The following is a 16,027-nucleotide window of genomic DNA, read 5'->3' as shown; positions in this document are numbered from 1 at the left end:
ACTTCAAATTAAATCATTTATTATGTGTAAAAATAAAAACATGTTTTCACTTCTCGATAAAGTGTTATTTATATTGAAAGTCGGATTTATCAAGGAAAAGTAAGGTGCACTCTCAATTGTTTGAGCCGCTGTATGCCATAAAAAGTTTAAAATTGATGAAGAATATATTAATTTTTAAGAAACAAAATTCGAATGACTTGAAAAATGATAAATAAAATAATCGAAAAACGAAACCAAATATCGAAAACAACATTCTAAATTCTAACCAATCATGGGGTACTCCAATAAGAGCTGAACCAATTGTTGGCTGTCTAGCATTGTAGAACCGTTACTACATTTTAATAACAATAAAATGAATAAAAACAAACGCGCCTTGAGGAATAGAACATGCCAGTTTCCCCAGAGGCGTAAACAATGTTAGATGCAAGTCATTAGTAGACGAGTCTGTTGCTGAGCTGTCAGAAATAAAGTTGCCTTGAGAGATGATAAAACTGATAAAAGTATAATTCTCATTATCTCTTCAAGTGAATATATCTTTCTGAACAATGCAGATATATTAACGACCTAATTAGTTGTATGCTATTTAAACTTGGAAAATTCTTGTTTGGCTGGCTGTGTATTTTTCTGTGAGTTTTTAATTTTATATTCAGTTTTATGATAAATGAGATAGGTGACAAAGTTGTTTAGAAGTTAGGATAATGACTAATGAGATTTCTTAAAACAAAATAGTGCATAGTTTTAAAAAACATTTGATGTTTGGGCGTTGAATTGCGTAGAAACGGTTTAAATACATTGCTCTGAAATTTTCAATACAAAATTTTCTTCTTTTCTTAATACTTAGAAAAAGTGTCATTTTAAGAAAAATGCATAATAAATATAACTGCTAAAAATGAAATGCATGTTTCTAATTTCAAAAATAATTGTTTATATATCAGATAGTGTTCATTTTTGTGCTATTTACTAGGAATAGTCTATTATTGAGTTGCATGTAACAAAATAAAATTTAGTGGCACTTTCGATAGAATTAAATATTTTAAAATCATATATTGTCCAATATGCCCATGTAATATTTCTTAGAATTTGTCTTAAACTAATATAATAAAATAGAATTAACTAGTTTATTAGTGTTTCTAAATAAATTCTTAGTTTTTTTTTTATTGCTTTATTTGTAAAACCTGTATTAAAATAAAGTTTTTTTTTTTTTTTTTTTTTTTTTTTTTTTTCATTTTATCTAGCATTTAAAGTAATAACTGAGCACTTCATCATGATTTCAAAAACAACAATTCGGCTTCTTTTTCACTTGCTCATCACTGTGGTATATTTTTGTGCTTTGATTGGATATCAGCTTTTGCCTCCAATGCCTCATAGAAGCCCACACTATCATTATGCTGGGCGATTCAAGTATTTAACTTATTGGAATTTGGTAAGGATCATGTCAACTTTTGTACATAATTTACTTTTCAAATCTAACATGAATTATATATATATATATATATATAATGTATATATTAGATAAAACTAGTTAAAAATGAATAAGTAGTTCTGTTATAAAAATGTTTTTGATTTTTCAATTATTGAAATTTAATTAAAATGTTGAACGTTAGCTAAAATTAGCTTAATTGCTTATCTGTTAATGATATGCAGTTTTATCAGTTTGGTAAAATGGTCTAAAAAATTTAAGGAATTACATTTTATATTGTTTGAAACAAAATATGTAGTTCTGAAATATTATGCTTGATTTTTTTTTATATACTCTCTTAATCTTATTTCTCATATTAAGTATACTTGATGCCTTGTAGTTTAGACAACACCAACAGAAAAAAAGTTCCACTCTTCTACAACTAAAACTGTCTGAATTATTAAGCTTTAAGTATCATTTTTAAATGGTTTTGGGTCTATTCAGAATTTACGAGGAATATCAATAATGGTATTGTATTTCCTTGTGATAGCTATTGATTAATTTAATGAAATTCAAAATGTCATAACTTGGTTAAATTGAATTGCAGAGGCTTGAAATGCTTTCATTTAAAATGGTCGTGTGTCAAAAATATTCTACTAAATATATCCAATCAGGACTGGAGGAATTAATAAAAAATTAAATATGGTAGTTTTTTCAGAAGTGTATCTATTAATCAAAGAACTTAAAATATGTTCCATTATGTTATTTAGAGTATTTTTCCAGTTAGAAGTATATGCCTATCTTGAATGTCTTTGAAATCAGTTATTGGGCTGTAATTAAAGTTGACATTTTGTATAGTGAAGGTAATTTATATCACAGTCACATGACGAATATTTCTCCAGTTGTTATCATTCATCAAACTACATTTTGTTAAACTGTGTTGCAAGGTATTTTTGGTCTGTAAGCTAGATGGTAGATTTTAAAATAAAATTTTTTCATTGCATTTGATATGAATTATCTTTTGATGAATTATATATGTTAAGCATTTATTAATTTATTATGTTACATTTGTTATTTTTGTAATATATTTTTCATTACTGTATGTATTATTTTTAGTTTTGTTTATTTCATTTTGAAGTATGTTTACTGTTTATTTACATATTTGATTAATGATGATACTTAAAATTGGACTTCCAAATTTAAATCAAAATGGTAACTTTGGTTTAAAATGAATGTATCTACCAGTTCCTATAGATACTCTAAATAATAACTTATAAGAAATATTAAGCATTGTTTACTTGGATAAAAGGGGAAAAAAAAAAAAGAGAGAAATTCAAAATTCAGTACTTATTAATTAATGGTGAAAGGGCCAAAACTTGCCAAATGTAGCACCAAAATCAAATCGGCATTGCAACCCTATGAACATGCTTCTAACTTATTAGAAGATAATAAATACTGAATAAGAGAAGATAATTATTAATAAATATTTTGTTTGTTGTCGCCAATGAATCATCAATTCCTCCCTGTTAATTAATAAGCTACAAAAATTCTTATTATATTACACATAAAACAACTAATAATAAAATGTTATCTGGATATTTTAATTCCAATATTAATTAATATTATAAACATAATTGACAATATTATAATAGTTAATCATTTTTATTTATTATGTAAAAACTTTTGATGTAAAACTATTGTTATTGAAAAAATTTGAGATATTGTTGCTTAAGTTTTTGGGAATATTATAGGTAGCATTTCATAATTGTAATTTCAGTATGGGATTGTAAAATTAATCTTAACTATTCAACAAAGTTGTTCTGAAATATAAATGTTACTGCAAAATATCATTTTCCATTTACATAACAAGTGTCATAACTTTATGTATGGTAAACCTGAACTTGCATGTTTCTCCTCGTATTGCTATTATTCTTGGTATGTTTATATTGTAGTTGCTGTCAGTAATGGGAAAGTTCCAAGAATTCCTATCTTAATTGAAATAGCAAAGGAAATTCTACTAAATATGAATTATTTCCAGTGATAATATTTAATTTGAATGAGTACTTGTGCATTTCATTCATATATGGATTCATATTTATCTGTTTTGTGTCTAGAATCATGGAATTGTCATTTGTAAATATTACTTTTCATATGGTTGTAACAAATTGCAATATTTCCTAATGTTGATTACCTTTTAACTTTTTTTTTTCTTTTGTCATATCATCTATATATGTCTTTTTTTTTTTTTTTTCAAATCCAGGAAATTAGTGAAACATTAATTATCAATGAAAGAAATTTGAATTAGTATATTTTAGAAAATTTAATTAGTTGATCTCGGTTATAAATAGTTTTTTTTTGGAATATTTGTGCTAATTAATATTAAAGAATTGGACAGAATATTCCAGGTAATATCTTTGAATGACTAGCAGTGAATGTTTTTAGGTAGTATATAAATGGTAGCAAATGAATTCCTTACTTGCCTCTTATTTAATTATATGCATTTACTTTTAAAAGTTTTTTTTTTCGTATTATTTTTGAAAATTGCAAAAAAGTCAGTTTGGAAGTTTTTCAAATGCAGTTTACACATTTTTAAGTCTTTTTAGAATAGTTCTATGTAAAGTTTTATTTTTTCCTTTTCATTTTTTTAGTTGATCAATTTTTTAATCTTATAGTTCTCACTATAGATTGAATAGAATAAAAAATGCAGCATTTTTTTATTATATTGAGAAAGGCAATTAAGATACTCTTTTCATAACTTGAGTTATATAAAATTGGAAATATCTTTTAATCTTTTAACAGGTGAGAATTTTATTCATATCAAACTACTCTGATGGTTTCTCTGACATAAAAGAACACTGCCATTATAAAGAAAATGTTACTTTTCTCTTCAGGTTTTTTAAAATCTAAAACCATTATTAATGAAACTGCATCAGAAGTATAGAAAATAATAGTTTAGTAATCCATCTCAGCTCTTATTTACTTTTGGATCCTGTTCATTTTCAGTAACTACATTTCTTATGTATTGGGTTGGCAACTAAGTAATTGCGGATTTCACTCATAGATGGCTTCAGTTGAATTTTTAGGTTTGCAGACGTAGTACAAATGTAAAACACATTTTGTTATTTGATAGTTGGCAATTCAGCTGTCAACCAGTGAAAAAAGTTTTTTGATCGATTGCATAGTTTTCGTTTGGCGTTCGTTGAAAAATAGAAAATCAAAAGGAACATTTTCGTCATATTTTGCTTTTTTATTTCCGCAAAGGGAAAAACGCATCGCAAGCTCATGAAAAGGTATGTGCTGTTTATGGTGACGAAGTCTTAAAAGAACGGCAGTGTCAAAATTGGTTTGCCAAATTTCATTCTGGTGATTTTTCACTCAAAGATGAAAAACTCTCTGGTCGTCCAGTTGAAGTTGATGACGACCTAATCAAAACAATAATCGATTCGGATCGTCACAGTACAACACGTGAGATTGCAGAGAAGCTTCATGTATCACATACATGCATTGAAAATCACTTAAAACAACTTGGCTATGTTCAAAAACTCGATACATGAATTCCTCACGAACTGAAAGAAACGCATTTAACGCAACGCATTAACAGCTGGGATTTGCTAAAGAAACGTAATGAAAATGATCCATTTTTAAAACGACTGATAACTGACGAGGAAAAATGGGTTGTTTACAACAATATCAAGTGGAAAAGATCGTGGAGCAGGCCAGGTGAACCAACTCAAACAACATCAAAAGCTGATATTCATCAAAAGAAGGTTTTATTATCAGTTTGGTGGGATTACAAAGGAATTGTCTACTTTGAACTCTTACCACCCAACCGAATGATCAATTCTGATGTCTACATTGAACAACTAACGAAATTAAACAATGCAGTTGAAGAAAAGCGGCCCGAATTTACAAATCGAAAAGGTGTATTCCATCATGACAATGCAAGGCCACACACATCTTTGGTCACTCGGCAAAAATTATTGGAGCTTGGTTGGGATGTTTTGCCACATCCACCATATGGTCCTGACCTTGCATCATCTGATTACTTTTTGTTTCGATCTTTACAAAACTCCTTGAATGGTAAAAATTTCAATAACGATGATGATGTCAAATCGTACCTGATTCAGTTTTTTGCTAATAAAAACCAGAAGTTTTATGAACGTGGGATTATGATGCTGCCTGAAAGATGGCAAAAGGTCATTGATGAAAATGGGCAATACATTACAGAATAAAGTTATTTGGTTCTATGAAAAAATTGTCTTTGATTTTCTAAAAAAAATCCGCAATTACTTAGTTGCCAACCCAATATTTGAACTTAGATAGGCGAAATCTTATTATTTTTTACTTCAAATTTCCAATTACTTTTTACTTCATTTTCTAAAATATTCTTTATATTGACTATTGCAGGATTCATATAAAACTATATGTATACTTAGGATATTATGAATGTTATATTTATTTCAGTTTTACTGAAGCTAAAACTTCTTTTTGCACTTATTCAAATGGAATTATAGGTGTAGTATAATTATTTTATGTCAAACTTTCTGTTATTCTATTTCTTTAATTGTTTTTAAAGCTCTATTATTTTTATTGCTAATGGTCTTGGTGATTTTTTTGGAAGGTAGGGAGGACACAAGTGATCAGACAAAGAAAAGTAAAGTATGCACTAAAACTCTTCAATTCTCTTCTGAGTTAATCAAGCTGTATTGAAGCCTTACTTTGCCTTGATAGAACAAGATTCTTTGACTCAATGAGTTGTATGCTTTCTTTTGAACTGAATCCCTAAGCATTGACAGATACAATAGGAAACAATTGGAAATAGCAGTTTCAATTTAAACCCAAGGACACAACTTTGTATTTATTTTGAAGGTAAAGAAGGGTGCTTCCACATCATTGAGACTCACATTAACTTTCTTGATAATAATTGATCTATGTCTCACTTTCATTAATACTCCAATTAATCGTGTCTTCTTCATCAGCATACTGAAACAAATATTGCATTGACAGGTCTATCAAATTTTATTACATTCTTTGATCTGTTGTCTGGGTACCTATTAGAAGAATATTTTTTTTTTAAATGCAAGTAATCATATGTAGTACTATAGGATAATCTACACTGTCTACTATTACTCATCTGTCAGCTCAAATCGTTTCATTAATCTTTTGCATTATTTTTTCAGTCAGAATTTTAACAGGACCAATATTTTTAAGATAATAAGTTTTGAGCATCCTTCAGAAAATTTTTGGACCCGTTTGTAGACCATCTGATGGAACAAATAATTTTTGTAATAATTGTATATAAGAACTTGATTATCATTTAATTGTGTATACCAATTTTGATTCTGTACTGGTGGTGTCATTTGATTGGGAATAAAGAAAAAAAAATGTTTCCTGATTTTATAATATTTATAAATTAAAGGTTAAACATATTTTTTAAATAATTAAAAAAAATTATTGCAGTCATAAAAGAAATTCTTTTTAAAACTGACTATTATTTTCTGATATCTTTATAATATTTCATTGAACCTTTTCCAGATTGCCCATTTTGTTTTCTATGCTGTGTCCTGCATTCTAGATTTAATGAAAACTTCTGCTCCTGGTTTCTTTACATTGGCAAAAATTAAAGATAAATTGTTTGTTGGAATTGTATTACCTTATGGTGTGGTAGGTATTTTGAGATTTTTAGATAATATTTTGTAACTTTAAAATTAGTCTTGTATGATTTAAATTCCAAGTTTAATTTGTAATATTTTTAAGAATATTTAACTTTTTTTATGCATAAAATTTATATAGACTTCTTTTTTGGTAATTTATGAATATATTTTGGTAATATAATATATGCTGACTTGTATTTTGTGTTTTTATGACATTTGAATCTAATTGAGAACAAATAATAACTTCAATAATTTTTAGATATATTAAGAAAGATTTTGGTATGCAAATTTTTTAATGTGTATATATATATATATATACTTAAGAAACTAGTTTTGTATGAAATTCTTATATTGTTTGTGTTTCTTTGGTAATATCATAATTGTGAAAAGTAAATAATGATAATGATAATAGCACTAAGTAAAATAGTATGGCTGCTAGGATTCGTGTAAATTAAAATTTATGCTGCAGTGTTAATAATTTGTAGTAGAAGTCTAAAAAAAATTAGCATCACTATAATTTTATGTTGTTATAAGCATATATAAAGAAATATCAATATAAATTTGACCAGGGAAACAGAATAGTTAATAAAATATAGACTGTTTTCAAAATTAAAATTCTGTTGAAATGAAGGGGGGGGGGACAGAGCAAAAGATGAAATAAATACTTCTAAAGTAATGGTTCAGATCTTTTGACATCGTTATTTGCAGGACATACCTGTATATGTAAATAAATATACAAGGGTATGCTGGGCAATGAATTAAGAGGAAAATGTTTTGTAAATATGTGTGGCAATTCCTTTGTGTGTTCTTTTACGTCCTTAAATTAGTACCCTCCTCTTTTTCGTAATATTTGGGGGAATTTAAATCTAATGCATGTATCAATAAATAGATGGAGCTTTAAAGGATTTGTGGTTTTATTTGCAATTTTTGTATAAATATATGATGAATGGGTTCACTTAATTTTAATTGCTTGTTAACCGACCCTCGTACAAATTTGTACAACTGAACAAATATTTACGTATATTTTTATAGGTATATTTTTATACGTATATTTTTATAAAATATTTTCAGTAGTTGTGGATACAAATCAGAAATGTTTGAAATTTTGAACCTCTTCATAGAGGTAGCAATTGAAAAAGTTAAATGGATTTATTAAATCATAGTTAAGTTGAAAATGTTAAATAAAATTTGAAATAGCTTTTTGAATCTATTTATTTTCAATTTTTATAAAATGTAAGTAATGTTTTTCTAATTTTCTGTTTATTATAAAATTATATATGTTTAATTATTTCCTATAAAATTACATCTATGTAGAACTGAAACTGAATTCTTTTTAATGATATGTTTTGTTGCAGTTTGTTTTTGGAATGTTTTGGGGATTATATGCTATTGATAGAGAACTGATCTTTCCAAGAGTTTTAGATGCTGTATTTCCACCTTGGTTAAATCACGTCTCAGTAAGTCTATTGATCTTTATTATTTATAAAATTCATTTACTTTTAATAACAAGATTGGAAATGCATTATTTTTCAAATGATTTAAAATTGAAAATGTAAAATGCTTTTCTGAAGTCGTGTAATGAAAAATTGTTAATAATTTTTGTATCTGAGTCATATGAATGAGAAAGTATTTTACATACTTGCTGAAATAAATTATTTCATCAATTTATTATAAAAGTAGCATCATGAAAGAAAGTATCATAGTTTTGATCATTTGCATTAGAATAGATAAATAGTGGTGTGAATCCTAAGAAATAGATAGATAGATAAAAGTGTTCAATATAAAAGAAGTATATTTCTCAAATACTCAATATTAATATTACTAGAAGATATGCTTATCTAGATGAGCTATTATACTGTTAGCAATATCCCGAATAGGATTGGCACAGATTAATTAATAAAAGTTGTGGAAGAATATATAATTTACATTGGCAGAGTGCTTCAAAAATTTTTTTTTTATGTATAGTACATTTTAGATGTAAATATATAGGAAGAGCATCAGTTTTATTTCCTAACAGTGCAATATTTTCCATCTATAATGTTCACAAACACTCAAATCAAAACTAATTGCTAATATCATTTTGAAATATATAGTGATCCACTAAAAGAAATCAGACTTGACATAGATTTGGAAGAAAAAAAATCATGAAGAAAAAATTTCATAAAATGAATTGTATCAAACACAAACACTGAGAAGTAAAATAAATGTGATTAAAGGAAAAATAAATGAATATTAAATGTGCTTGGGATAATAATAATTTTGTAGACTCATTACATATTCAAAAGTGGTTATTTCAACCCATTCAAATTTTTTTACAGCATGCAAAGCAATATAATATAAAAAAAATTATTGGAATGCCATGTGAACTGTTGTTGAGCCCTAAGGACCATCACTGACCACACTATAACTGTAGGAGATATGTCCTGTCATTGGTAAGGGGGCAGTTGACCCCACTCTATTTCTGTACAAACTAGAGTGGTGAGAACCAACCATTATTACAGGGGCTTCTCAAGGCCATATCCGAGATGCTCCCTATTGGGGCAGATTGAAAAGAATGTATATCTCTCCTAGGTGGAACTAGAGAAAGAATCGCGACTTAAAGAAAATGAATTGATCTCGGGAATGATAAAATTCCATTACAAAAACACTGAAATCTACTTTTCCTCAGAAATGCATAGCCAGAACAAAGTAAAAATAATGCTGAAAGTAAAAGCGATAACTTCCAACTGAAATGAGAATATTATGAATCAGCAGACTTTAGCTTATTAACTTTTGCTACATTCCAGCATAAAAAAATGTAAATGAAATGTGAAATTTGTGATCTTTTAACTGCATAATATTCATGAAATCTTAAATTAAAATTAAACATTAAAATCAGATTGAAACAAATGGTGATCTGCTAATAAAAAAAATGCATTGTCAAATTAAAAAAAAAAAAAAAAAGTGGAATAGAAGAAATAAATAAAATAGCTCTATACATGCAATTCATACCATCCATATCCATACCATATACATGTTCATATACATATTTTATTATGCAAGCTTACATAATAAAAACTAATTAATATTCATTCTCATTTAAAACAGAAGTTGACTAAGTGCCAGAAAAGTGTGAAAAACATCATCTCATGCAAAGAGATGAAGTATTTCATTCCAAATACTTGCATCAAGTAAATATTGTAAATTAATTTTTGATCCTACTTGCCTTTGTGACTCTGCTTATGCTCTGTCTAGGAGACAGGTAGTTAAAATACTGTTTAATAATATTTTTTTAATTATCTTTTATAGTATGAGTATGAAATTACTTAAGAGAGAAGAAATATTCTTTTTCTGCATGATACATTTACATTTTTATGGCTTGTATTATATTAGCATTATTGAAAAATATTTTCGAATGTGGAACACAATTACTTCTTCCAAAATTTGTGATCAAAAAGATTTTCCTTCTAAGATTCCATATATTTTTCAAGTTTGTAAAGATCGACATTATTTTCATTTGCCTTGCCTTTACAGATATTTCCCATGAAATATTTTTGGTTGGTTTTAAAACCATTTTTTTCCCGCTTTTGTTTTGTTTTCCCCCCTCCCTGCTTGAATTGCATAGTGTGGTGTAAAAGCAGAAAACTTAACATTTTATAAATATAAACTTGAAAGTTTTAATACATCCTGAACACAGGAAATCTAACCTGTAACATTTTTCCTTTTTTACAGAAGAAATATTGTAAGTATTGGGAAACATGAAACTTGAAGGGGAAATATACTGTAGTTATTAAATGGGCTTACATTTGTAACTAGTGCCTTTGGTGACCAGTTGGTTTGCCAGAGATATTGGCTGTATTTACTTTCATTTAAATCTTTTAGATAAAACTTCAAGCTTATGATATTGTGAAATTGTCAAGCTTTAAAGATGTGTTATTTGAATAGTCTTCTTATAACTTCTCTTCATAATGTGCCGGGACTTTCTAATGAAACGAGTTTCATGACATGGTGTTATCATGTTCGGTTCATCTATCTTTTAAATTTAGTTGTGTTTTAACTTTTTATTTATATTTTAATTTATATAGATACTAAGCAGAATTCTTTAGCTTTCATCTATGGAAGAAAGTCGCATAATCAAATTTTTGATGAAACAATGAAGCTGATTTTTGTTTTATTCACAGCAATGAAAATAGTGTTCTGAAATATGCTTAAACATGTTTAAAAATTAGTTAAATCTGTTCCAAAATTTTTTGCTGTAATTAAATTGGCATTGTTGAAAATATAATTTTTTATTCTTTAAAATTGTGTTAAAATCATAGTTGAATCGGAATATTTTTGGAAGTTATCATGTGACAACATCAGAATCCAGCTTATATTTATTTAAAATTTGAAAAAAAAAAAATCAAGGTGCACATTTTCATATTTAAAATATATCTTGACCAAATTTGGTAGCTGTAGGTTTAATGGTCTGACCTAAAGAGTGCCAATACATATTCATTTTTATTGTTAGTGTAGATAATGACATTCATAGTGGAATTTTTATACATTTAAATGTGCAGATTTATATAAAAAATAACTTTTACTGTAATTGTATTTATAAATCTATATTCTTGGAGATATGTATCTAGATGTAGATCTATATTTAATTTAGTGTTGGTTAAAAATGGTTCAATTATTTAATCTATAAATGTTAAGAATTTTTTTTATTATTTCTCTTTTATACTATTCCCATATATGAATTTGATTTTCTATTGAACTAATATCATTTGAATTATTAGACAGTCAAGATTATTTTCAGTATAGTTAAAAGAAATTCCTATTCAATTAACGTTTCATTTTTTTTTTTAATAACAATAAATATTTTTGTATATTTATTGTTGTAGTTAAATATGTTCTTTTTTTTTAAAATAAATATTTTATCAGTTTTATTTATACTGGATAGCTGTTAGAATGTAATTGCTAGATTCTCAAACTTATTGATTTTATTTAAATCTTTCTTTCCCTTTTGTAGCATACTGTGATATTGCCTGCTCTTCTGATAGAAACATATATTGTGAGGCATCGCCATCCTCGTAGAGCAGAAGGATTAACTTATACTATTGGTTTTGGACTTATGTATATGATATGGTATGTTATGTCTTTTCCATCATAACATTATTTTTATATTGAAATAAAATAAAGCAATACTTTTAAATGTCTCAAATAAAGATATTGTAATATCCACAAGTAAAAATTCTACAATTTTTAAAAAATTTAATTTAAAAATAAGTAAATTTAAATGTTTTCAAAATATTTTATTAGTTTAATGAAATGACAAGGTATTAGGTAGAGCCTTGTATTATCCAGTCTTGTCATATTTGGTGTTTTGAAATTTGTCTTTTTTTTGTGCTATGATTTAGTTTTTGTTGCAAACATTGATTGGCTACCCTTTCCAATGCTATTGGCATTTGATGGTTTCTTTTCACTCGTTCTTCTGAAAAGCTCTTCAAAATTTATTATCTAATCCTAGTTTCTCTAGATTTTGTAAACTTTTTATTAAATGTTGTGATAATTGGTATAAGAGTGATAATTGGTATAAATCTGAAGTTCATTAAATGTTTAATTGTATGATGAATAGCTTTCACAATACAATATGATACTTGGAATTCTTTTTTATAAAATAAAATTTTTAATGTTGCATGTATTATATGTTAATAAAAAAAATTCTTATGGTGCATATTAGAAAAACAAAACTGTAATTGAGGCTTTCTCAAGAATAGTTTCTTGCTTTTCATTCTTTATTTCTATATTAATCGAATTCTCATTAAGTCAATTAAATTTGTTTATGAAATTTTTCATTCAAATCAAAAACTAAAAATTTCAAAATAATTGTACGTAAGTAAAAATTAATGTTTAAATCAGTAAGTAGTTTACTTTATTAGAAACTTTTCCTTTCTTATGTTTTTCTTATAAACTGAATAAATTTCTCTGCTTTTATTGTTTTAGGGTTCTTTATTTAGCTCTTGCAATGGATATTTGGGTATACCCAGTCCTTCAAGTTTTAAATTGGACGCAAAAATCCATATTCTTTGGAATATGTATCTTGATACAATTATCTATGTACATCATTGGTGAAAAAATAAATTACTTGTTTTGGGGTAAGTACTTTAAAAATATGAATCTTTTCTATAGCATTAAGATACTTTAATACAGTCTTTTGCTTAATTAGATAGTTTACTTACAGTTGTCAAATCTTATTATCAAAATTTTAAGACCTTTCTAACCAATTAGAGTTCTCAAATTTTGCATGTATCTTAAATTTTTTTTATTTATAATAATAATTATAGTAATAGTTACAAACTATTCATTTCCAAAAGTATTAGGTTTCAGTAGCTGAAAAGTGGTAAGAATTGTGATAGATTATATTTTATTATATGCTACACATAGATTTAGTTATAATACAATAATCAAAATGAATTTTTCATTTAAATACATGATGTGTGTTAGAATAATTTCCTTTTGATGAACATATCAATACATGTTAGTATTTGAATACGTATTCTTTCAATCCAAGTCTACACTCAGGACCCAAGTGATATTTCTTTTTTTCGGAATTTCTTCTCCTCACTTTTTAAATTCATTTATGACAATGCTCATAGCAACACAAAATAAAGTAATTAAGTTTGGGAAAATAGCAGAAAAAAATTGATTGCAAGATTTGGTAGTTAAATAACATACATACACATTATTTAAGATTTTAAAAGTGGAACTTAATTTATTAAAGCATAAGAGTAACTTTCCTATAGATATCATTAAAAAGAATTTGTGTGTGTGTGGAGGGAAAGTAGGATAAATAAAATATCAGTGAACATCTGTTCTGTGGATATCAAATAATGAAAAATATACTAAATTTAATACAAGAACACTAACAAAAAATAGTTCTGTTGGGAGGGGGGATTTTTTTTAAACATTTAACTATCTAGTTAGTTTGACTTGAATTGTTTATAGAGCTTTAAAAAATATTTAGTAATCTATTTAAGTAAGTAATGTTTTGAAACTTTATTTCATTTTGGAATAAATATCCATTTTAAATATTAATTCTTAAGTTTATCTGATTTATATTAAATATTTTATCTGTTCTTTTCTGGAGAAAAGAGAATTTTACTAATGAAAAACTTTTATATGCATTCAGTGAATGTTAAATGTTGATCCTATTTGGGAAATTTCTTTCAATTAATTACTTATTCTTGTTGAAACATTTGTCAATGTTGATAAAAACTTCTTACTTTCTGTTTTTGAAAGAGTCAACTTAGCACATGGCCTCGTTTGGCTCTTGTGCCGTTAAAATCTAACTTCCAATCCATTCAAAAGAGTCAATATTCTGCCATTAAAGTTTTTTCTGAATGAACTTTGAAATGATTTTGACCTACATATTATTTTTATTTACTTTCTGAAAAAAACATCAACTATAAATTGGTCTGAAGAAATCTTGTCATTGATTTAAAATTTCTTAACTTTTAGATGGTTTTATTTTCATTTAATGCTGATTTCAGCTTTTGATTATGTCTATAAAAATTGGCTTCAACAGTAGTAACTGATAACAAGATTTCTTGAACTGTGTATCAAAAGATTAGCAGATTGATTATCAAAAAAACCCATATCCACATGTAGTGGATTAACAGCAACAAAATTGGAGAACTCTTGTTAACTCATTAACTGTTTATTGAATTGTATAATTTTTAATTTACTAAACATTTTCTAATGTTGCATTTTTAGTTGTATTATTATTTCTACTTAAATTACAATTGCAATACAAAATGTCATTTACTTTCACCAGTTTTATTTGTATTCTCACACTCAGTGTTTTTCTACAGTTCACCAAATAAATGTTTTGTTATATTTAAAATGATTAAGAACACAATTTTCTAAAACAAGTTAATTCCTTATTATGAACTAGATTTTTAAGAAGTTAATTTTATGTTTAATATAGAGATCATGAATATTTAACTTCATACCTATTTCATTCAAATTGTAAAATTATATATATGTATGTGTGTTTTATTTAAATTCATTAGTTTTCTGTTTCATTTTTTTTATCCGGTATCAAGATTAGGGTTGAAAAAAAATTGGCTATAAAATTTTGTTGTTGTAAAGTTGCAGAAATTTCTGGTTTATAATGATTGCAATGAAAAAATAAAAAGAAAGTAATTTATATAAATCATATTTAGATGTTGGTTTCTTAAAAAAAGATTTCCATATATATTTTATAATGGCTTTAAATACACATACATATTTTAATAATTAAATGCAATTTGCTATTTCAGGTACAAGTATCGTGGCCAAAAACAAGTAGATCTTAGGCTGCTAGATTCTGCATTTCAGTGAACAATCTATCCTGTGGGTACCAATCATCAGCTTTGTTGCCAAAGTAGTACAAATTTTATTGCATTCCATTGTTTCTTAATTCATATTTTTTAACTTAGAAATATATGATTGTTGTATTAGTTGAAAGAACAATACAAATGAAATGTTTCAGTTGCCTTCACAAATGTTCCAGCAATAATATGTTAGTAATATATTTCTTAAATGTGTGCCTTCTCTTACGAGGGAATTTTTTTACGAAAATCAAAATAAAGTTTTTAAAAATATATTCTTTTGTTTCCTGTATTATTGAATAATGTGTATTGGCATAAAACCTTTGAATTGCTAATACAAATTTACTAAGTAGTGAAACTTTAACATGGGAACGAGGCTAAAATCATAACAAAGATAATGTAAAGTGTTCAAAAGAAAAACATTGTCATGATTTTTCTTCTTTTTTCAACAGTTTGGCTTGAAAAAAGATTTTTTTTAACTTTATGTCATTAATGTACTATCTTAATTTGCTTATCCTATAATAACCGACACTATGGGAGCCTGTGATTTTATCAAAAAAGTATTGTGTAAGTGAATCTAGTGCATATTAAAGCTGTCAGGGCCTAATGTTCTTCCTGCTTATGTGGCTTGGAAGTTTGGA

General features: G+C 26.4%; 1 protein-coding gene across 2 annotated transcripts; it reads left to right on the top strand.

Annotated features, from left to right (window-relative positions):
• Positions 1–290: 290 nt before the first annotated feature.
• Positions 291–15,661, top strand: LOC129976255 (androgen-dependent TFPI-regulating protein-like). Of its 2 annotated transcripts, none has more exons than XM_056089736.1 (7): positions 291–500; positions 1,236–1,423; positions 6,935–7,063; positions 8,409–8,510; positions 12,044–12,159; positions 13,018–13,169; positions 15,336–15,661. In XM_056089736.1, exons 2-7 carry the CDS (start codon positions 1,265–1,267, stop codon positions 15,362–15,364), a joined length of 687 nt encoding a protein of 228 aa, XP_055945711.1. In that variant the 5' UTR covers positions 291–500; positions 1,236–1,264; the 3' UTR covers positions 15,365–15,661. The 2 variants fall into 2 exon arrangements, with proteins under 2 accessions (XP_055945711.1, XP_055945710.1); XM_056089735.1 differs by having other exon boundaries at positions 295–626.
• Positions 15,662–16,027: the final 366 nt, after the last annotated feature.

This window comes from Argiope bruennichi, chromosome 7 (genome assembly GCF_947563725.1).
Source record: "Argiope bruennichi chromosome 7, qqArgBrue1.1, whole genome shotgun sequence".
Taxonomy (NCBI): Eukaryota; Metazoa; Arthropoda; class Arachnida; order Araneae; family Araneidae; genus Argiope; species Argiope bruennichi.
Note: the sequence above shows the minus strand (reverse complement) of the source record. Positions and strands in the feature narration are given on the sequence as shown.